Below are 21,975 nucleotides of genomic sequence, written 5' to 3' on the forward strand. Positions count from 1 at the left end.
AATTTTACAACGGTTAAGATATTTGGTGACGCGAAATTCAAAAAAAGTCAAAAAAAAACCACTCTATTGGTTCATCTTGTGATTGTACTTTATGGTTTTGCCTTTCAATTATTCAAATATTTGTAACGTTCATTCTCGTTCAGCGAGTGAAGCAATTTGATGTAATTCGTAATTTTGACAGTCGACATATATAATATATAGACATAGACGATATATTGACATTTTATCGGTTTATTGTTTGCGTAAAGAAACCATGTGAATTAACACGAAGTCATGTGTTTGCCAAACTCACGGAGGTAACTCGATTTTACTCTATTTCCTGCATACACACAAACACGCTGAAGCGTACGAGCTAAAATTAAATTGAAGCATACATTGAATCGTTAACGATACAGCGAGTCTAGGGGGAAAGAACGACACAAATTCAAAGATAACATGGAAATATTGCCAATGCCTAACAAAACGTGCAAATGCGTGCAAATACGACAAACGAATGCTAGAAGATGTATGCGTATTTGCCATTCTTATTCGTGCTCAGCAAGCACTGCTCACTACGAACGAGACGAAGCTATATGAAAACAACAATAATAACATAGAGGATCGCTATGCAAATGCTTGAAAATGGACGTGAATACGGCAAATACGTCAAGTCGTTCTTTCCCCCTAGCAGCGATTGAGTGTAATTTTGATACGTTACGTAGGGTTCAAATCGATGGAAAAGGTGTCGGAAGAAAAGGAAGCAACTCATGTACATATTAAATGAAATAAAAAAAACTTTTACCCTTCTTGTGTCAATTCGACTGCAACTCACTTCTTCTGTTTGGTCCTTCTTTTTGTTCTTGACTGACGAAAAATTTGATTCTGGATTGAAATTCGATGTTCATTGTCAGTAAGTATTCGTTTTCAATCCGAATTCGGGTTCGTTAAAATCGATATTTTTCAGGTGACACAATTGCTTTGAACATCGAATCCAAACCGCTATTTTAATTAAATATTTCAACAAAAAAGCCATAAAAATGTCCATAAAATTATTCCATCGATCAGATAGAATAAACCAATGTGTAGTTCAATCTAACACAAATGCTACAAAATATTGGAAAAGCTTAATTCTTCTTAGAAACCGCAAATTTTCGCTTAAACTCAGGAAATTCAATTAGTTCGCTACATGCAACGATTCGAGTGAAATCCTGACGATTTAATCCCAATTGAAAGAAAACTGAAATTTCACAGGAGGTGTTGGGAATTGCGCCAACTTCATATATCCGGTATTAATTTCGAGCAGAAGCGCCGAGCAAAATTCATTACATAAGAAGTTAACCACAAATGTAGAAGCACTTTGTACGAATTTCTAATGCACAGGTAAATAGATGTACAATACTGCCAAAGTAAATAGACTTGAGTGTCAGAAAATTTAGCGATATTATTTGAGTGGCAGCGGAATAATGTTTATTTTCATACAAGTCGAACGAAGGTAATATTCTATCCGTCTGATAAATGTGGAACGTTGACTCAACGTCGTTGAGCTTCTGAGCGCGAAGAAGTTTGTCAATGCCCGTTGAATTTTGTATATAACTCGGTGTGGAGACAATCGCTTGGCTCTGCTCCTTTTACACTCGAAATGATGACGATGATGATGAAACTCTTCGGTAAACAATCATGTAATGGAACAAAGATAAGTTTTCTTCAACGGCATTCGCTGATGAATAAAATATCCGCTACGAATTTGAAATGAGCATTTAATTCGTTATGACTTCAACCGATAATTATTGGTAAAGTTTTGATAGTGAAAGTGCCATTTATGCGGAGAATTCATGTTTTAATTTTTCATTTGGAACAAAGTTTGGTTTTTTTTCTGTATACTTGATACTAATGTCGATTTCCGCATTTGAGTGTCAATCAAAAGCGAAATTCATGATATTTACGTGGCAAAAGTTTTCCAAATACTCTTCTACATTTCTATTGATCTTTAGTTTAATGAATGACAATTGGCTCTAGAAACGTATAATTTTGCCGAATAAATTATGCATTGTTCGTTTTCGGGGAAAAAAAAAGAGTTTTTGCTCTCTATTTTGGTTACAAATTGGTTGGATTTTTATAGTAATCATAACCTTGCTCAATGGCAAATGACAGCTCATACAAACATTCATCACCAAAATCAATTTCATCGAAAAGAATTGGCTACGATTTTCGGTTTGACTACGTTTTGAATGTCGATAAACAAGTTTAGAAAAATCGACAACATTCGAAAGAAAAGTACACATGGCAAAGCTAAAATGATAAATACGGATGCAAGAAGAGCAGAGAGGAAATAAAAAGTCATAAACAGCACTCAACAGATCTCTACATCATTTTGACATCGCTAATGACAAGTTGAACAATTCGTAATAAATTATTTACACTTAAAATAAAAGGCGGCTTCAAACACATGAAGAAAATAAACACAATTCAAATCTTGTTGAGCATCGGTGAAGAGAGCAGCTCACAAAACGCAAACAATATTTCTTCTTCTTTTTCATCGCTTTGCAGCAGCCAAGTACAAAAATTGAAAAATAGAAGTGAACGAAAACGTGAAAAAGAGCAAAAAATGACAGAAGAGCAGCAGAACAGCAGAAAAAAGTATTTGATAATGATGTATATTTCACGGTCTGAATCAACTGAAATGTGATCTGAGCCGTGTTTCATAAACGATGACTGTATCCAACTACATTTTCTTGCATTTACACAGAAAATTGAAATCATTCTAAACATACACACACAGAGAGGGAGAGTGAGAAATTGAAGAACTAATAATGTTTTTGTTTCAATTTTGCAAAACGAACAACAACATCACAACACAATACATATATGAGCAAAATGAATGAAAGAAATACAAACCTAATGCCTATTTCAATACTGATGTAACACATTAGCGCACACCTCGCTGAAACGATGTAAATAGTACATTTTACATTTGGTTGAAAGATGCGCTTCTCATGTACTCGATGTACGATGTACGTTGTATTATTATTTTTCTTTTCCCCCGTGACACTGTATTTGTTCGAAGTTCACTGCGTGCTTTTTCTCAAAATACGCGCGACTGATTTCTCGTTTTTCACTTGCCTATACACATGTGTCAAAAACGTTTGGATATTTCACACACATTCACACACACACACTACATATTCGATGTTTGATATATTCGTTAAAGTACACTGTCGACAGGCGGGCATGAATGTCTCAAGTATGCGGCCACCGATAAAAATGTTCTGTTTATTTTTATTTCCTTCTTTTGTTCAGTGTGTTGTGTTCGGTTTATTCTGCATGCAAAATTGCTCGTTTTTTCTTCGTTCTTTTTTTCTAAATAATAAATTACACGTAATTTTCGACACGTGGTTTTTCGTTGTGTGCTATCGCTCACTGTTGTTATTTTCTGCGTCCGCTCTCACTCTTTCTCTCTCTCTCTCTCTCCCTCTCTCTCTGTGTGTGTGCAATGTTCGATTAAATAAATAGCAATCAACGTTGTTCAAGTACAATGTCAAAATGCGTAGCCAAAATAATGTGCGAGCCTCCCATTAATTTCCATTCATTTCACGTAGTTTCATTCAAATTGTTAACAATTCGCCGATAATTTCAGCAGCAATTTTTCGTATGCGTTTTTTTTATAGCGTAAATTTTTCGTGTAATAGTCGAAAAACCGATAGCAAAGCAATTTTGCTCAATCGTTTGCACGATCTCTCCAAACGGGACGAAGAAGAAAAGTAGCATCAGCAACCTTTAATGAAGATGTGCAATTGCAATTGCAACGTTATTGCTTGCTGCCTTTTCGGCGCAGTTTTAATTATGCAATTAAAAAATGGGAATTTCCTACGAAACCAACAACATCAGCAGCAGTAGCAGCAGTAGCTGAGAGAGCACTGGCATGATAGATCGTTTAACGTTCCGCCCGATTTTCTTTCAATGCGCTAACGTTTCTCCTTCAATTTCTTTTATCTGACCGTAATTACCGTAATAATTCAAATTTTCATGACAATTTCAATTTTTTCCCCTCTGCTCAGATTATTATCAGCAGTTCGATCGATTGGTGTCTGTTGTGGCCCAGCTGTTTGCATTTGCCACGTATTGTGTTGCTCGTTTTTTTTCTCGCTTCAATAAAACAAAAAAGAATCTTTTCTATTGAATACGTCTTTTTTTCCACATTGGCGCAACAAACACATCAAGAACTGCAATAGCAATTAACCTTATTCGAGTTAGTGTCGTCTCTTCGCGCGTACTCTTCTTTTATTTTTATTTTGTTTTGTTTAAATTTATTTCTTTTAATTATTTATTCAATTATTGCAAGAAATTAGATGTTGATTTTAGCACGCCACATTAGCATTCGGCATGGTCATATCGTCTTTCTCTCTCATTTCTCTCTCTGTCTCTCGTAAATATTGTGTAATCTGCACGTTTTCACTAGCTGCATATCGCTGCGTTTGTCCAAAACAATAGAAATACAAATCTATAACACACGAGTCGACTGTTGATAAAAATCAATACTCGAAACACGAAACAAAACGGAATTAAGGAATTTTTGCATTTCAAAACGAAAGCGGATTCTTGCACATTACAATTAATCTTTTTTTTTTGTTATTGTTTTTTTTTCGTTCAATGTTTTGGCTAAATTATGAAATCAGAATTTATAACGAAATTGAAGAAAAAAAACCAAGTCAATTGTTTGTTTTTTCTGCTTGTGTTTTTCAGCAAAATAAATTGTCTGTTTATGCTTGAAAGAAGTCAGTTGAAATGTGATATATTGAGGTTTGGCGCGCGTAGAATCTCGTCTTTTTTTTCTACGTTTCGGTTTTTCGTTCGATTTTGTTGGGGTGCGAGCAGCAGAAGATGAATGTGTGTTTAACCGGCGATTGTATACAACAGACTGAATTCATGTGCTTCACGATACTGGCTGGCTGACTGACACACTGAGACCTATAGCACCGACCGAACATCGAAACATGTACGACGACGACGGCGGCGACGGCGACAACGGCAGTGAAACCATTCGAAATATGAAAACGATAACACAATCAGGCGTATGGGCAACAGAAACAGCAATAGCAGCAGCAGCAGCAGCAGCAGCAGCAGCAGCTATTCTCAGCGTTTCTCTTGGATGGAAAAACTACATGTTTCCGACGACACACAACAACGGTACCAAGGCATTCTCTTTTATTGTATGATACTGTTGCGTGCGCTGTACTTACTATTCAGAACGATGGAAATATTGTTTTCCATCCATACACACAGCCAGCGCACGATTCGCTTGAATCCGTTGAATACAGAGATACGACACACCGTCAAAACACACATTCAACCAGTGAATATAGAAGTGTTGTTGTTGTTTCTTCGGGAGTCTTTTTTTCCTATCCCCACGTTTGCCCATTCGCCTGAGCCTTTTGCTAAGCTCCTTTGTGTATTTTGTCCGTTTTGTCCGTTTTGGGAAAACAAGCGACATCCGTTGCGTGTTTCTGTGTTGAGGCTTGACTTTTGATATTTTTTTTTATTTTTTATTCTGTTCACTGCATTGGCAGCTGCTGTATGTGCTCCGGCAGTGCCGATGATAATGATTATGACACTCCTGAATGGATTCAGTTGTGCAGTTACCAAACTATGTTTGTGTTGAGCATGCAGGCTTTCGCTTTCTCATTCGATTGTCATGTCACATTGATACACGTTGCCGCACAAACTGAAACATGGAACACGTCACTTGTCGTGTCAAATGGCATGTGACTTGTCACAATGGCTCAACAGCTGTTTGAAATTCATTGAAAAAAAAACCGGATGGACTTTGTGGCGGTTCAAAGCATTCAAGACTATTGTTTGAATATTCTTATTTTTGGACGTAATTCGAAGAATCTGGTATGAAATCAACTTATATAAGATATTGTCATGGCGAATAACAATTGACCGAAAATCCAATAAACAACTTGAGTCGAAGTCAAAGCAATTCTTCAGCTGTTGGTTTCCTTACAATTTTAGCCAAAAGCCGCAGTCGTTGAACTTTAGCTAATAAAGACATTTCTTCTTTAGTTCATATTTCCCTGATGATACGTGTATTTTTTCGAACAAACAATGACAACATTCTTAGCCTAAAGTGATTGAAGATGGTTTTAATTTCATTTGGCACTGAAACGTGCACAACGCTGACCAACGATTCGTATTTCTTATGTTTTTTTTCTAATTTTAATCTTTTTTATTTGAGACTTTTTGGCTCGGTACATTTCCGTGGTTCAGAAGGAAAAAAACCGTTCAAGCAGTACGCATTTCAGTGGAAAAAAAACTAACACGCTCCACCGAAAGTATTTTCCGTCGAGCTGAGCTTTTGCGATGGAGTTGCAACAAATTAACCTGATTCATATTGTACTCGACGGTTTGAATGCTCTAGATTTTTTTTTCCTATTGTCGACTTGAGTTTGATGACCTTCTCGTCTAGCATGAAAGATGCAGAAAATTGATCGCTATTCTGTGATTCAAAATGACTATATCATGATTAAATTTTCTGTTTACAAACAAGAAATATGGAAAAATGGGTCTATTTTTAGCTGTGTTCACTCTATTTTCACTCGGATCGCGATTGATATGTTTAAAATTGAATGTGCACACTGAATTTTTAATGATATTGTTTTCGAAAACCAAATCTGAGTTGTAGTGGCAAGATTTGTTATTAAATGGTGTGTGTACAATGTACATCGTTTATGACGAAATGACTTCGTAGCGGCACCAGTCGCTTTGATAAAATATTGAAAATTTATGTTGGAGACCCAAAAGTATCGCACGCGTCGATAACCGATATAATTCTAGAGTTAGTTTTCCGTCGCTCGTCTAATTCACCAAAACACCAGTTAAAGCCGACGTCAAACGCTACATTGTATTTTTGAATTGTTTACGACCTTTGAATGTTTACCCATGGAATATTTCATCGTTATTAAAGCATCCGATTGATTTGAATGCGTAGCTCTTATAAATACGTCCATACCTATTGCACAGCATTCACTCAACAATTGGCAATCAAACAAAGAATATTGGACATAGTAGCCGATCCATTGCCGCAATTTTACTACAAAACAGTGAACTTGAATTCAGTTATACGTTGCAGCCGAAGTGAAGTGGTTGTTTGCAAAAGTGAAATCTTTGCTAGTTTAGAAGCGATTAGACTAAATTGCAGCCATTGAATCTGATTGATAGAAAATGCAGGTAAAATAGTGACTACACTGAAAACATCTACCGCGTCATTTAGTTATTTTTTCGAGCAGACGCTTCCAAACTGTAACTTCGACGTATCGACATATAAAGTAATCTCGTTTACATTTACAGGTTTCCTGTATTGTTTTGCTATTTTTGCTTTCCGTTGCCATGTTCGGGGTGAAAGAAACGGTTTCAATAGAAGAGGAAGAAACCGAAGTGGAATTTCGAACAGGATCACCACAAAGAGCACCACAAGATAAACGATTTATTATCGAACCAGAGGGTCATTTGCTTATGAGAGATCATGAAGGTAAGGAAAAACATTTAAAGATTGAAGCTGATGAAAACAAGTTTTCATTCAAGAGATGTAGTTCAATTTGCGTGATTTTGTGTCATTTTTGTGCATGAATCGTTGTTTTGCTTAGTTTTTTTTTCAAATATAAGTAGATTTCGAGTTACTAAAAAAGACGAAGAAAATTCGAAAATTAAATTCATATCGAAATTTAAAAAAATTCTGATTATTCAGTTGAACATGGGAAAAACCACGTCAACGATATGGAAACCGCAGAAACTCATCATCATCGGCGTCGCATGCGAATCAGTAGAAGATTCGGTGAATATTCATTCAGCAAATAATAAAATAATAAATTGGTAAATGGGCATTAAATTTAATTCTCTTATGTTTTCCTTTTTTTCTCCATTTTTCCGCAGGTTTCCCACCCATCGGTGGTTTTGCCTCATTCGGTGGTGGTGGTGGTGGTGGTTTTCCATTCTTCAATCCATTGCTTGGAATTTTGGGTCTTTTTGGCTGAAGTGCTAGATCTGCAGTGAAGGCTATGTGGGGACACAGCACGAGTGACAAGCAACAAAATTGTAAATGTTAGTGACAAAACATAGTTAAAAGTTTGTAGTTTCGCATAAAAATCTATTTATATTATCCGTAAATAAAATGTAAAAAAATGATGCAAATGAAATGTGTGACGTTTCATTCACAGTCGCCAGTGTAAAATAGTAATTTTTATTGGCATATTAAGCGTTGCGCAAATATTTCGATATAAACCAAACGGAACAGCATTTGCACTGAAGCGCATGCTTCAGACGAAAAACCGGTTTGTCTGATAATGAAACTGTACGAGCGAAGTCATCAGCCGTTTGACTTACTGCAATTTGAATGTAACTCGCCAGCCCATCGTCATTTGATCGATGAAGAGTTCGTAAAAAGGAAACGAATCACATTTTTCGATTACTGCGAATTCAATTTCTGTTTCATTAGCAACGAAGACGACAGAAAAAAATGTGTTGATGTTGTGAATTAAAGGAATTGAGCGGAAGAGCTCCTGCAAAACTCGATGTGCCATGGAAAGTGGTCATTTAATGATATTCATTTGTGATCTCAGCGGTAAGTGAGAGTAATTTTTGATTCAGTGTGAATATTCAACGGCTACACGGACGACGCCGCTCGCACACACATTTTTGTACTGTTGAGTACGCCCAAGATCACTGTCGCTTTCTTTTAGCCCGACGTAATACACCGTTAGTCGACCGTTTAACGGAAATGCACATTGTGCATAAGTTAAAAGTGTAGAAAAAAAACGCAGCGCCTTTCCAAAACACGCGCCAGGCTCGATAATAATAAATTTGCCAATCATTATAATTACAAATTGTTTCATGTTCATGTGTCTTTTGTTGTTGTTTACCGCTTGCTACTCAATGATTCAATATTTCATTTTTTTTAAATGTCTATCAAACCGAGTTGCATATCTATTCGTGAGACGTAAAAGAATGTATGTTTTTTTGTCGATTTATATTTTTGAAACGGAAAGTATGTTTTCTGTTGATTCTATCTGCGTTAAAAGGAAGTATGTTGGCATCCCGTCTAGCCTCCGCGGTTTTTCACGGTTTCCGCGGAACTGAGAAGAGATAACAACTTGGTGTCTTCGGCAAAGTTGTAGTACTCGAGGTCTTCTATAACATTGCTAAAGACAACATCTATCTCTTATCTCATAACAGTTGCGCGCAAATTGCGTACATAAAAAAGCAAATTTTATATAGAACTTTTTTTTCTTATCATTTTTCGCGCTTTTCGTGGAACTGATAAGAGATAATAGATAAATGACTTCAGCAATGTTATAGAAGACCTCAAGTGCTACAACTTTGCCGAAGACACTAAGTTGTTATCTCTTATCAGTTCGCGGAAAACGTGAAAAACCGCAGGGACCCGCTAAAAACGAACATACATTCGTTTAACCATTATTAGTTGCAATGAAACATACTTCTCTTTATCGCTACGAAGTTGGACCAACTTGCGTTCTTTACGTCTCACTAATAGATATGTAATGTACGCTGGTGCCCAAAGCGGCAAATGATAATTATGACAAAGCAATTGGAATCGGATCGTCCGATTGGTACATATGAAAACAGCGACAGAGAATGATGTGTGCGATTTGCGTTCAAGTTCAATATACAAGTTCAAATTGTGTGTATACGTCAATCATGAAATATGTTGCATACATTTTTACACTCTCACTCTTGCGTGCGAGATCCAAATCGAATTAGATGCTAATGATGAATAATAATGTTGTTTGCGGCATTTGCCGCTACTCGCACAACAAAATTACAATTTTTCGTCAAACCGAATCGGATACACAATATTACGACAAACGATCGGTGCTTTTTTTCTCTTCTTCGTGCAATGCAATTTTCTTCGTTCACTTGCTTACGCTTGTCTTCCACACAACATCGGTTTCACACTCACCTCGTGAAATATGCAGACCAATGGATTATTTCATCGACGGGCGCAAACCAGCTAAATGATCGTAAAAGAAAATGCGAACATTTTTGCTGATGGCACAAGACTTGAAAACAAAAGTGAAATTGCTATGGCTTTTCCTCTCTTGCCACAGCGTTGTGGGTTCGATGCTTCTTGATTTGATGGTCACAAACAAATAATCGAAGTATCAGTTTATTTGGTCAAAGCAATTGTCGTAATTGGTTAGCCTCAATTGTATGTTGTATGATGACAAAACTGTCGTTATTAAAATATATTTGTATAATTTTCGAGTTATGTCATTTGTATTAGAATGCTTTGGTTTCCCGTGCGATTTGGAAATTCTATTGCATTTTTTGTCAAAGATTTTGGATAATTTGTTCCCTCTCCGTTGAACAATCGAATGCGAATAATCTCTGGGTGATTAGAAAAAGCGCATAATTTGTGAGTTCAGTCAATGTGGCAACGTCCTCTGAATGTTGTAAACGACATTTTTTTCCAAGGCATTTGATCTGGTTTTTTTTTCACTCTTCAATATCATCTTCTGTCACCAATTATCCCTACTCAATCAAAATCGATTAAATCGAAGACGCTTGATTTGTGCATTTAGATCGTTGGTAAACGAAATCAAATGCTGGAAAAGTGAAAAGGAAAACATGCAGAAAAAAAAAAACAAACCAATCCGCCAAGTTGAATACGTGTTTTGCCACCGTACTCTCAAGACCGGCTAATCAAGATTTCATGTGCGCTTTTTTTCGCTTCTACTCAATGGCTTTCCGTTGACTCTATGGTCGTTCACATTGTTCATTTCTGTATACGTCAGAAAGAGTCAGAACGAAACGAGAGTTGCGTTACACTCGACGCGGACGGGATCTACGGTCCCAATGATATCATTTACAGTTTGTAATAATAATTTTTTTTATATATGGTCATATGCAAGTCACCGACTGGACAACGGCAATCAACGATCGTACATCCACACCATCCTCAAATTGAATCAGATCAGCGTATTTTCGCATATAAAACCGTTCACTGCCATTCAACTGCTGGGCAGTTCATAAAAATCGGCATTAGTTGAAACATCAATTTTCTCTCCCACATTTCGAGACACACAGACACTAGCTGTGAAAGCTTAAACCTGAAGAGTGAACATTTCGAGAGAATAAAAGAAAAGAGGCCCAATTCATTGTTTTGGTGATTTTTTTCTTGTTGTTGATTTAAAAGGACTGTTTGCAATCACAAAATGTACAAGGTGATACAAATTTGCTTGATTTTTGTGTTTTTCCTAATCAGTTTGCTATATGTGATTGTTCATTTTTGTGCTTTCTACAGATTTTCACCATATTTATTGCTGTTATCGTAACATCGTGTCTAGCACAACGGCCGCTTCGATTTCGGAATAAAAGTAAATAAATTCTGTCCTTTTTTCAATTTGGTGGGATTTTTTCAATTCTGAAAAAAACAAACAATAAAAATGAAAAGTGAATGAAAATGACTAGTTGACCATTTTGCAAAGAAAAAGGAGGAACTAAAGTGTCATTTTCTTCTTGTAATATTTGTGTAGGAATTCCATATGAAGACGACGATTACCGTGATAACAATGGGGATTACGATGATGATCGTCCAAATGATTTGAACAATATGCGGCCGTATGATCATCACAATGGCAATCGATTTAATCATGAAATGAATCGGCAAACACAATTCGATGTTGGCGGTGGTCGTGATCCACCAATGGAATATGGTTTCCGAGGCTTTAGCGGTCATCCAGCACGACCATTTCCACATCAACTTCAACCACAAACAGCTCAACAGCCACAACAGCAGCTACAACCACAACAACAACAACAGCAACTACAACCAGTTCAGGCTCAACCAATTGGAGCCGGCTATGACGGACGTGCTGGTCAATTCGGCTACAATCCATACGGACAATACACCTACAATCCATACGGTTGGAATCGTCCTGGCTACTACGGCTGGAATAGACCAGCAAGTGGTGATGCTTGGCGAGGTACTAGCAGCTTTGGACTTGGTTTCCCATTCAATTTGCTCGGATTAGGTGGTGGCGGTAGCAGCGCATATCGACCTTGGTGGAGCGCCACACGCTTTCCCTTTGGACTTTTCTAATACCCATCCAATTGATTTATTGTTGCAATATAAACGCCTGTAGATACAATATTTAACGAAAATAAAATGCGAAATGATGCTCTAATTATAAGAAAAGACATTTTTCTCCTTCTTCTTCTTCTTCTTTTTCTTCTCGCCATCTCAACTTCAAATGAAAAATCAATTCAATTCTCGTGTCGACTTTCTCTTAGTATGCCAACTCTATCGAAGCGTTTGAGCAAACAAACACAGCGATTGCAGCCACTGTCTGCAATATGAGCAACCAAATGTTATTAAATCAATTAAATACAGTCAAACATTAAACAAAAGCAGAGAAAAAAAAATATAAATCGCCAGTGAACACGTTCGTTGAAAAAAAAAATAATTCTCACTTTTTCTTTTTTTTCGTTTTTTTTTCTTCAAATTTATCGTTTTTTTATTCAACAGGTTTCATTTTCATTACAACTCATTACATTATCGATACATTTTGCCTTTACACATTAACAATAGTTTCTTATACACGAAATTTCGTTCTATAAATTAGTTCTCTTAATTTACTTGTGATGTGTTGGTTTTTTGTTTGTTTTATTGCCATTTTACACAATTGAAACAGAAAGAAATGAAAGAAAATCAAAACCGAATCGCTTAGTAAATAATATCGTCATAAGCACGGGGTCCGCCATGGTCTTCGGACGGTCGCCTGAGAATTGAAGGTAAAATTATATTGCAGAAAAAAAATGCGAGAATAATTTAATCTTATTGGATAATTTGGATGATTTCACATATGGTTTTGTTTTCGTTTTCGTTTTATCAAGTCGTTAATTGTGAGAATGATAAATGCATGTATCAACGTGTGATTTGTTTTGGATCAATTCAAAGTTCATCGTTTTTCACATGTTTTTCTTCTCCATCTCCAGCTTCTTCTTTTTCTTCTTTACTCATTTCTTTGTTCAAATCGTGCGCGTGTTCAATCGAATCTCTTTCACTTTCTTCGATATCGATGTGATTAGTCGATTCAGTTTTTATATCGTTCGCATACGGTGGCACTGAATCGATGGTGATTTTTACTTTCTGCGGATGAGATTCAACTGACGACGACGCTGATTCATCGGTATCGACTGAATTCGTCGAATCAGACGATGGTGCGTCATTCGATGCCGTTTGTTTGTCATGTGAAGTGAATGTGACTGTATCTGTATCGGTTTCGCTAAAGATTGTGTTTTCGTGTTCAGTGTCTGGAGGTGCATTATCACTGGTGGGATCTGGGCTTGTTAAAATAATTCGTGCTCCTGACGCCACTCTATTCCATGGAAATATTGGGATTTTGAATCATTTTTGCTTTAAATTTCAATTTTGTTAGCATGTGATTTTAGAATAAAAAAAAGGTAGATTGAGAATAGAGAGCGATAGGGAAAAAAGCGAAGTGTTCCGATGAATCAGCCAACGACGGATCAGACATCGAGGAGCACAGATGAAATTTTTCAGAAAACGGATTGTGAAGTCTTAAAATTTACCTGTCATTGTTGGTTTCATAGTTGGCTTCAACATTCAAGCCTCTTGGCTTTCGGAAATCGCATTGTAATGCAAATGCAGCATCGCCTGGTGTCACCAATTCCGGATCATTTTGCACAATAATCGTATTGGTGAAAACGTTTCCTTCGTGTTTTGTATTGCACTGATCGAATGTAAAACGCATCGACAGATTTCGAATGCCACGATTCTTTTTCGATTGCACAAAGCATGGCGAATTGGCTTGATCATAGAAACTACCTTTGGCATACATGACTCCCATGAAATCCGAATCGGTTTCTAATTTGACAAACATAGAGTTTGAGCCACATTTTAAATGCACATTTTGAATGCCTTGCGTTGACGGTGCAATTTGAAATAAATCACCAACATCTTGTTTCCATATTTCTGCAAAACACAAAACAAAATACAGAGAATTAATTTGATGCAACTGAACTCTCTTAGTCTCTTCAACAACACGCAGCACAAGAGAACACTTTTATGTTTGAAATCACTAGAATGAAGGGGAATATAAAATTGTTCACGGAAAATTATGCTCGCCTTTTTTGAATTTATTTGTTGCGTTGCGACCGCCCGTTCCAAGTCGTTTAGTGCGTCGATTTTGTTTTACTGCGTCAGCGTTGACCAAATGAACGACAAAAAATGTGATTAAACAAATATTCACGACGTATTTGAGCATTTTCTTCTTTTTTATTCTTGCACTATTCTCAAGCACCAAAAATGAACCGTTTGTTAATATAAACGAAGAAAAATGAAAGAAATCTCAAACCAAATATTATGGTTGGGGCCAAACGCAAACTTCGCGATCCAAATTCGACGATCAACTGATTACAAGCGACCGACACAGAGCTCAAATAAATGATTCCCACTCAAGCCAAGATTCCCAAGCAACTGAGCACAATGCGAAAAAAATAAATTGGAATTTGAAGAGAAAAAAAAACTGAAAGAGGAACAAACAACGAACCTGCCGTTTCGTCCATCTTACAAGCAAACGCACACGTCTGTTTTTTCCACTCTTTCCAACCTATTGATTCAAATGGAACGAGAGAAAAAAAACTGCACGCGCCTATACACACAAATACAAACAAATAAACAGACACACACACACACACAGCGGCCAAGACACGAAATGATAGAGAAGTAAAGAGGAAGAATCAAAACTGAAAACAACGCCAAATACATTTACATCAACGCAAGCACTTACACAATAGCATCGAATATCCGAATTTCTGTGAGTCTTTCTTGCGCTGCGAGCGAAGCAGTTGAGTGTAAGCAATGTTTGTTGTATACTTAAGACTGTTTGGCACAACAACTGATTTGATATTGATTGCACGGTTAGTGCTGCTCAAAATGAAAGAAAAAAAGAAATGAAATGCACGGAACGAAAGAGGCAAATAGATTGCAAATCAATGCAGAACATCATTTACCGCTATCATTATTCATTACGTTGTTGTCATTACGGCTGGTTTTTCTTTTCTTTCTTTCATTTCTCTCTTTCTTGAAATGGTGCTGGGTGCATGTGACGGAATTAAGCAATAATTTTTTCATTTAAGATTACCTAATCGCCATCGGTATCGACACCGTCGTTGCACAAAAGCCCATTGGAAGCAAGAAACTCAAACGAGAAACAAACGATCGTTTGTCGATGCGTACACACATAGATTGAATGAAGTTTCGTCTCAATTTCCATATCATTTGTTTGTTTCACTTGATTGTATTCGGTTATCGGTCTTGCCATGATTGCCACGACGACGACGACGACAAATTCAATTGCCATTTATTGACACATTTTGTTTGATTGTTTGTACTTTTTTGCACATAGGCCACAATCACACGGTGCTAAAATTTGCTTAGCAAATGCAATTTATTTATTTTTTGTTTAAGCGCACATCTGAGCATTTTATGAGATTTTGTTTTTTGTTTTTTGTTTTCGTTTGTGAAGAGAGAAACAAAAAATCCATTTGTGATTGCTTTTCTTGCAGTAGGTAGTTAACCTCGACGTCGCCCATTCCGCTAATGCTAAACGTAAACGAAATAGCATAGACGTTGCAACGCATCAAACCAGTAGCTTAACATCCATAAATAAATGAACGAACAAATCACAATGTAATAAAAACAACAGTTGAGCCATTTCATGCACTCACTTTTTCTATATATTTCACGGCACCAAATAAAACAATAAATTTCTGCTGAGCTAGAGTTTTTTTTTCTTCTTCTTTTGTATTTTCGTGTTTTATGTCTGTTTTCGCTAGGCCGCATATTGCGTTTGTGCTTCAAATATAATTGGTTTCGTTCATTTATGTGATCACGCATAATCAGAAGACTACGCTTCTGTTTTTTCCTTAATAATTGATCGCCGTTTCATTTACATTTTACAGCAACCGATAGAGCGAGAGAGCGGAAAAGAGTGAGTGAGAGGGAAGAAAAACGAAAACACTCACCGTGTTGTTAGCAAGCATGTTCATTGCACCTGAACACATTTCCACTGAGCGACGGTCGACGCAAAAAACGTGTTGATCGCGGAATCGAGTGATTTATGAAGCATGTTCCGTGCAAAATAGAATGATCAAAGTTGTAGTCAAGTGCAAAGAAATTAAAAGCCATTGGCAATGGAATGTGTTGTTTGTTTTTCTTGAAAAATTATTGACAGTTGTATTTGCGAAACATCACACGCACACATACACACACAATCGGTGTCAAATCAATAACATTTCATTCTTCAGGCAGTTTTGCTGCCAGCAGAAAGAAAAAGAAGAAGTAAAATTGCGTGTTGTGTGTTTATTTCTTGTTTGCACCCATCAACACAGTCGCGATACTACGCGAACAAAACCACGACGCTCCCGCGCCCAACACACCATAAATCGTGGTACGTATGTGGATCGCTGTTCCGCATGTTGTCGGAACGAACGAACGAACGAAAGAGAAGAAAGTTCAATAACCTGCCGCAAGTTACGACACAATAATACTCTTCTTCTTTTTCGTCTTGTCGCTCTCTGCATTTCATTTTCGTGAACGAATCGTTTCAAGGTTATGGCTGAATTACGACGCTTCATCGTTTTACTGTTACATTTTTTTCTTCTTTCGTTTTCTTTCTTTCAATGCTTGAGAATTTCTTCGCATTTTTTTTCGTTCATAACGAAATGCGAGCAAACAAGTGGGATTCAGAAGATAATGGAAAAGTTTCAAATTTTCAATTTCAACTTTATCTCGATGATGGACATTCGATTTCATTTAACGAGCAATGAGGAAGTCTATAAAACTGCATTTGTCGACGACGCTGTTTTCTTTCGCCAAATCGATTTCTCGATCAAAATCAGGTCTTGAGGCACATACACAAGCGGATGTCAATCCATTACGTAGTGAACTGGCTGGCATCTACGCGAATGATAATCGAGTCTATGCAGCAGCAGCAGCAGCAGCAGCAGCAGCAATTGTGCAACAAGATTCATTTGTGAAATTCCGGCAATATAATGTGGCTAGCGAAAACAAAAGTGCATTGTATTCTCTATCGACGCTTTTCCCATCGCGCTCAACCACATTCACACTCGCTCCGTGCACCGTGTGTGCTTCTGACGTTGAAATGAAAATCAGTAGGTAAAATGGCATGAACTAGTTTTCGAATGCGATTCTGCCATAATTCAATTGAAAATTGTCCGGAAATAATCATGATTTCTGTATTTCATTTGTTTTGTTTTGTTATTTTTTCTTTAGTTTCGCAAGAAAAGTTCACGTGCACTGAGTTCAATGCGAAAGAAAGGTGCTTTGGAACCCAATGCACATGCAATAAAAGTTTCTTTTTCCAATCCATTTTCGGTTAGTGCGTACGATTGAAGGATTTCACATGTTTTACCAATTTCCCTAAGCCAATTAATTATATTGTTTTGCCGTGTTTACCATATATAAGCGCGCTCGCTCTCTCGTTGAAATGAAGTGAAAAACGAAAATCAATTTGAGCCGTATATTTGGGTCGGTGGCTGAGTTCGATTTCATGCATTTATTATCTAATACCTTTGTTTATCGTTCCGCATCGTCGATTTGCATATTTTTTACTCACATTTAATTACACTTGTTCGTTATTTCTTTGATTTGCTTATCGGTATGCAAATACAGCCATTACATAATCTAAATTTGAACTACTTTTATTCCACTTAATCTCATTGTGTCTGGGTCGTTACGGTGTTGTCGGTATTTTTACTCCGAATAATTTCAAACGCAATGAAAAATTGATAAAGAACAATTTTGCAAGGTGACTATGCTTCCATGATTTTGTGGAGCAAAGAGTTTCAAACCTTTTCGTGCTTTTTGACAGATGTACTAAATTGAATGTTTCCCTCTAGTTGGTGATAATAATATCTTCTTGCATGGTTCTGATGAAGATTTTATTTATTGTTTATCCAATTTTATACAAAATCACGTTTTCATTCATAAACCCAATTTAGAAAAGAAAATCACAGTTATTTCGACTTTTTGCATGCACAATGCCTAAAACATGAAATGAAAATATTGTCATCATCAAGTTTAAAACACGGGACGAAATAATAAATCTTGCCGATCAAAACGAAATCAGAGAACACACCCTTTTAACGTCGGCAATGGTATCTGTCAAACTTTACGCTGAGAGTCTAAATACGGGTATATAGGGAGCGTAAAGTTTGACAGATACCATTGCCGACGTTAAAAGCGTGTGTTCTCTGATTTCGTACTGATCGGCAAGATTTATTATTTTTTCACTCTCATGTTTTAGGCATTGTGCATGCAAAAAGTCGGAATAACTGTGTTTTTTTTCTAAATTGGGTTTATGAATGAAAACGTGATTTTGTATAAAATTGGATAAACAATAAATAAAATCTTCATCAGAACCGTGCGAGGAGATATTATTATCACCAACTAGAGGGGAACATTCAATTTAGTACATCTGTCAAAAAGCACGATTCTTTGCTTTAGCAGGTATAAAACTCTTTCAAGATTTAAAAACGTCGTATTTTGGACAGCTGTTTATTGAAAAAAAAAAAGATTCTTTGTACAAGAGAAAGTAAATATTTCGATGGAAGTATGCTCGAATATTATTATATCATCAGAATCATCCATTTCGTGGATACATTTCATGGATGTGTGTTTTGAAGATTCTGCATTTTATTTTCGCCAATCTAAATTCCAATTCTTGCCACAACACACACAAATTAGATCTTCCAAAAGTTGCCAAATAAACTTGGAATTTGGATATTTTCATCCAGTTGATCATCACTATTTTCACATACTTTATGCGTTATCTCTTAAAACTTATAACTCTTATAATACCATAAATGCCGTAAATATTATGATGAAATTACCGCACGAAAATTATCAGCCAGTGCTATGAATGTGTGACAAAATTCAATGAAAAACATTCTATAGAACTAACTAAAAAAACCTTGAATCGGAATAATTCTACTAACCAAATGTGTTAAAGAATAACCTCGATAAACATATAAAAAAAACTGAATGAACCATGAAAATATTTTTTAAATTAAATTAATGATGCTCCATGAAAGATTTTAGACGATATTCAGTCGTTTGGAATAGTTCGTCCGAAAAATCGATTCTGATTTATTACTATCACACATAATTTTGTAGAAAAGGTCACAATTTTTTTGTTGCGGCAACATATTGATTCGATAGAAAATTTCAACAAATCACCGAATTGCAGATATTCCTTTCTTGAAAGTCAGATGTCGAATGTTCCCGATTAAGCAAGATAAGATATAATAATTGTATAAACGCTAGGCTCAAATTGATTCTCAATCATGAATTGTTTGTCACGTGGATTAAATAGGATTATATAAGAAAACAAGTGCAACCAAGAAATTATGATGATTTCATCCAATTATAGTTGGAATAATTATTATAGATCGTATCACTGTTCAAATATAAAAAAGTGAAACAAACATCAGGCAATCAAAAATGAAAAGTTGATAAAAATCTTTCCTAATGGATTATTTCAGCTTTTTTTTCTCATAACTATTCAAATGACTCTAATAAGATAATCTTATCTTGAACAAATTTTGAAAGCGATATGACTCACATCATATAAGAGGAAATTTGGAACACATTTACAAACGGGATTATTTGGGAGTTTTCTATGGTGAGTTGAATGGTTGAACTTCCGCAGATCCCCAGATTGTGAAAATAACCGTCTTCGATAGGTGTAGTGCACATGTCAGCCAGAATACTAATCGCCACTCTGATAAATAGGCCTATTTGGAGTGTAAATTTTAACGAGCAATTACGTTCAACACAAATTATGAATCAATCACTTATTGAAGCTTACATGTGGAGTCAATATGCCAACGACATATGGTGCGAGAAGAGCCGCAATTGATGATACACTATTGGCAATGCCATTTAATGGACCAATGTAGTTTGGACCCAAATCAAATAGATTCAAAATTGTACCAGCGGAGTTGAAACCTTGTCCGGCAATCGATATTGTCAACAGAGTTACAACCAGCAGCTCGTCACATCCAGCATAAGATGCAGCAATGGCAAATATCGATGGAATAAATGAAGCTAAAATAAAGCGAAATTTCAGTGGAATTGTTCTGTTCAAAAGTTATTCAAAGTTGAATACACAAAGCAGCAAATATTTTCCGAATGTTCGTTAAACTGACGCCACGATGCACATACATCCAATCACTGATGAAACCGGAGAATATCGAAACGAAAATATTTGCGATTCGCGGCACAGACGAATAAACAGCATTCTTCTGAATTGGAATGTGTAACACATCATTTAAATATTTTGGTAGATCTGAATTTACAACATAGTACGCCCAGCTGTATAAACCCTATCAAAACGAATTTATAGAGGCAATTATCTAATGAAAGCAAGTTTGATTTTTATTTGAACAAAGCAAAATCAAGACTTACAGAGCACACAAGCAATGCTATCACCGGAGTATTGGTGATAATTGCTTTCCAAGGTGTCGGCGGTACATTTTTACGGTCTGCTTCCAAGTAACCGATCGTTTTATCTTTCAAAAATGATTTTTCCTTGTCTTTTATGAATGGATGTTCATCGGGATGTTCGTAACACAGGAAAGTCTATTATTTAAAGAAAATGTTTTTAAACCAATTTTCCTTCATCACATTTTTACCGCATTAAACAAGCGATTTTTTTTTCAACATGTAGTGAGATTATTTTCAAACCATGGTGTGAAAAAATTCTAATAAAAGTGCAAAATGTTACTAACGAAAAACAAACACCAAACAGCAGTAACAACGCTTAACCCGTAGAATACCATGTCCCATCGGCCGGTTTGATAAATAACAATACCAGCAAGGTATGAAGAAATAAAACTCCCGGCCTACAAAATGTAAATCTCGTTAATCTTCTGTAAAACAGAGACTTGATTCACGAAACTCTCTACCGAAATTCCAATAAAAACCATGGAATTAAATCGACCGCGCTGTTCAATTGGAAACCATGAGATTCCAAAAGAAGATAAGGATGGATGTAAAGGACCTTGTAAAAATCCAACCAAAACGCGCGTTGCGATCAACCCATTAGCTTCACCTGAAAGAAATCGTACATAAATATGTGTAAATAGTGATATAGTTATGCATTACTTACCATGGGCAACAGCAAAAGGTGTCAACGCAACAACAATTGCCGATAAGAAGGTGGTAATCAATAAGACAAGCTTTCCACCATATTTTTGCACCAAAATGCCACCTGGAATCTCACTTAAAATATAACCCAAGAAGAACGATGATAAAATTATGCCTTGCAACTGTTGAGACCACTGAAAACGATTGCTGTTGTCTCCAACCTAAGTTCATTTACGGAAGAGAACGAACGTAAAAAAAAGGTAGAAGTGATGATGTGAAACAATGTCAGTCTTTTTTCATTTGATGAAGTTGTTACGAACCGAACTGGTTGTTTGATTCGGAGATGTCGATTCGTCTTTAATTGGACAGATCTGTTGACCGTTCGGATCAGCTGTTCCATTATTTGCATTCGCATTCGCGTTTGGAATGTAAACCATCTGTGTCAATACAAGCGAAAAGCTGATGCGAATGGCAAATGTTACGCCGAGGGCAAGAAACATCATCGTCGCCAGAACAAACCTCTGTTGCACTGAAATTTGTGTACATAATAAAAATTATTGAAATTAATTTGTTCAAATTGAATTCTACTTATAATTACCCATTTTGTCGGAGCTGTTGTTTCGATGTTCACGTCATGAATGTTAGACATCAAATGAGCTTTTTATTAGGAAGTGTTTTCTTTGTCTGTCATAATTTAAGTGTCAATAACCAAATTTACGGCTTCGTTATCGAAACACAAACGAGATAAAATGGAATATAAATGAAAGTAAAAACAAGTAATGCGT

At 36.3% G+C, this 21,975-nt stretch overlaps 5 protein-coding genes across 6 annotated transcripts in view; 2 read left to right on the top strand and 3 right to left on the bottom strand.

The window, feature by feature from the left end:
• LOC129580480 (uncharacterized) overlaps positions 1–4,919 on the bottom strand; it is a 131,862-nt gene extending 126,943 nt beyond the window's left edge. The window contains exons 1-2 of one of the 2 annotated variants that reach the window (XM_055470939.1): positions 3,136–4,919; positions 2,875–3,099 (exon numbers count right to left, since the gene is read on the bottom strand). The gene's annotated coding sequence lies outside the window, so the exon portion shown is untranslated. Of the gene's footprint in view, positions 1–2,874 lie in introns of both variants that reach the window. The other variant, XM_055470938.1, reaches the window with a different exon arrangement.
• A 2,113-nt stretch (positions 4,920–7,032) lies between these two features.
• LOC129580481 (uncharacterized) lies at positions 7,033–8,125 on the top strand. Its single transcript, XM_055470941.1, has 4 exons — positions 7,033–7,206; positions 7,327–7,507; positions 7,724–7,810; positions 7,909–8,125. Exons 1-4 carry the CDS (start codon positions 7,201–7,203, stop codon positions 8,007–8,009), a joined length of 375 nt encoding a protein of 124 aa, XP_055326916.1. The 5' UTR covers positions 7,033–7,200; the 3' UTR covers positions 8,010–8,125.
• A 2,848-nt stretch (positions 8,126–10,973) lies between these two features.
• On the top strand, positions 10,974–12,209 carry LOC129580482 (uncharacterized). Its single transcript, XM_055470942.1, has 3 exons — positions 10,974–11,216; positions 11,297–11,369; positions 11,529–12,209. The coding sequence occupies exons 1-3, from the start codon at positions 11,208–11,210 to the stop codon at positions 12,092–12,094; spliced, it is 648 nt and encodes a 215-aa protein (XP_055326917.1). The 5' UTR covers positions 10,974–11,207; the 3' UTR covers positions 12,095–12,209.
• Positions 12,210–12,463: 254 nt separating this feature from the next.
• On the bottom strand, positions 12,464–14,476 carry LOC129580483 (uncharacterized). Its single transcript, XM_055470943.1, has 3 exons — positions 14,144–14,476; positions 13,588–13,990; positions 12,464–13,373 (listed from the first exon to the last, which is right to left on the bottom strand). Exons 1-3 carry the CDS (start codon positions 14,280–14,282, stop codon positions 12,947–12,949), a joined length of 969 nt encoding a protein of 322 aa, XP_055326918.1. The 5' UTR covers positions 14,283–14,476; the 3' UTR covers positions 12,464–12,946.
• A 5,127-nt stretch (positions 14,477–19,603) lies between these two features.
• Positions 19,604–21,819, bottom strand: LOC129580484 (putative inorganic phosphate cotransporter). Its single transcript, XM_055470944.1, has 9 exons — positions 21,789–21,819; positions 21,511–21,719; positions 21,213–21,411; positions 21,010–21,155; positions 20,833–20,946; positions 20,510–20,683; positions 20,211–20,427; positions 19,911–20,149; positions 19,604–19,836 (listed from the first exon to the last, which is right to left on the bottom strand). Exons 1-9 carry the CDS (start codon positions 21,790–21,792, stop codon positions 19,720–19,722), a joined length of 1,419 nt encoding a protein of 472 aa, XP_055326919.1. The 5' UTR covers positions 21,793–21,819; the 3' UTR covers positions 19,604–19,719.
• Positions 21,820–21,975: the final 156 nt, after the last annotated feature.

Source organism: Sitodiplosis mosellana, unplaced genomic scaffold (genome assembly GCF_009176505.1).
Source record: "Sitodiplosis mosellana isolate CC-2019 unplaced genomic scaffold, AAFC_SMos_1.0 Smas_scaffold_1, whole genome shotgun sequence".
NCBI lineage: Eukaryota > Metazoa > Arthropoda > Insecta > Diptera > Cecidomyiidae > Sitodiplosis > Sitodiplosis mosellana.

What these genes read in the sequence shown, in the direction of transcription:
- LOC129580481 (XM_055470941.1), top strand. An exon ending in GCTTATGAGAGATCATGAAG is followed by an intron (nt 7,508 to 7,723) that starts GTAAGGAAAAAC and finishes CTGATTATTCAG; the next exon opens with TTGAACATGGGAAAAACCAC. An exon ending in GCGAATCAGTAGAAGATTCG is followed by an intron (nt 7,811 to 7,908) that starts GTGAATATTCAT and finishes ATTTTTCCGCAG; the next exon opens with GTTTCCCACCCATCGGTGGT.
- LOC129580482 (XM_055470942.1), top strand. An exon ending in GCTTCGATTTCGGAATAAAA is followed by an intron (nt 11,370 to 11,528) that starts GTAAATAAATTC and finishes ATATTTGTGTAG; the next exon opens with GAATTCCATATGAAGACGAC.
- LOC129580483 (XM_055470943.1), bottom strand. Translation starts at nt 14,282, where the DNA reads ATGCTCAAATACGTCGTGAATATTTGTTTAATCACATTTTTTGTCGTT. An exon ending in AACAAATAAATTCAAAAAAG is followed by an intron (nt 13,991 to 14,143) that starts GCGAGCATAATT and finishes TGTGTTTTGCAG; the next exon opens with AAATATGGAAACAAGATGTT. An exon ending in TATGAAACCAACAATGACAG is followed by an intron (nt 13,374 to 13,587) that starts GTAAATTTTAAG and finishes TCCATGGAATAG; the next exon opens with AGTGGCGTCAGGAGCACGAA.
- LOC129580484 (XM_055470944.1), bottom strand. An exon ending in ACCTTTTGCTGTTGCCCATG is followed by an intron (nt 21,156 to 21,212) that starts GTAAGTAATGCA and finishes GATTTCTTTCAG; the next exon opens with GTGAAGCTAATGGGTTGATC. An exon ending in TGGTTTTTATTGGAATTTCG is followed by an intron (nt 20,947 to 21,009) that starts GTAGAGAGTTTC and finishes TACATTTTGTAG; the next exon opens with GCCGGGAGTTTTATTTCTTC.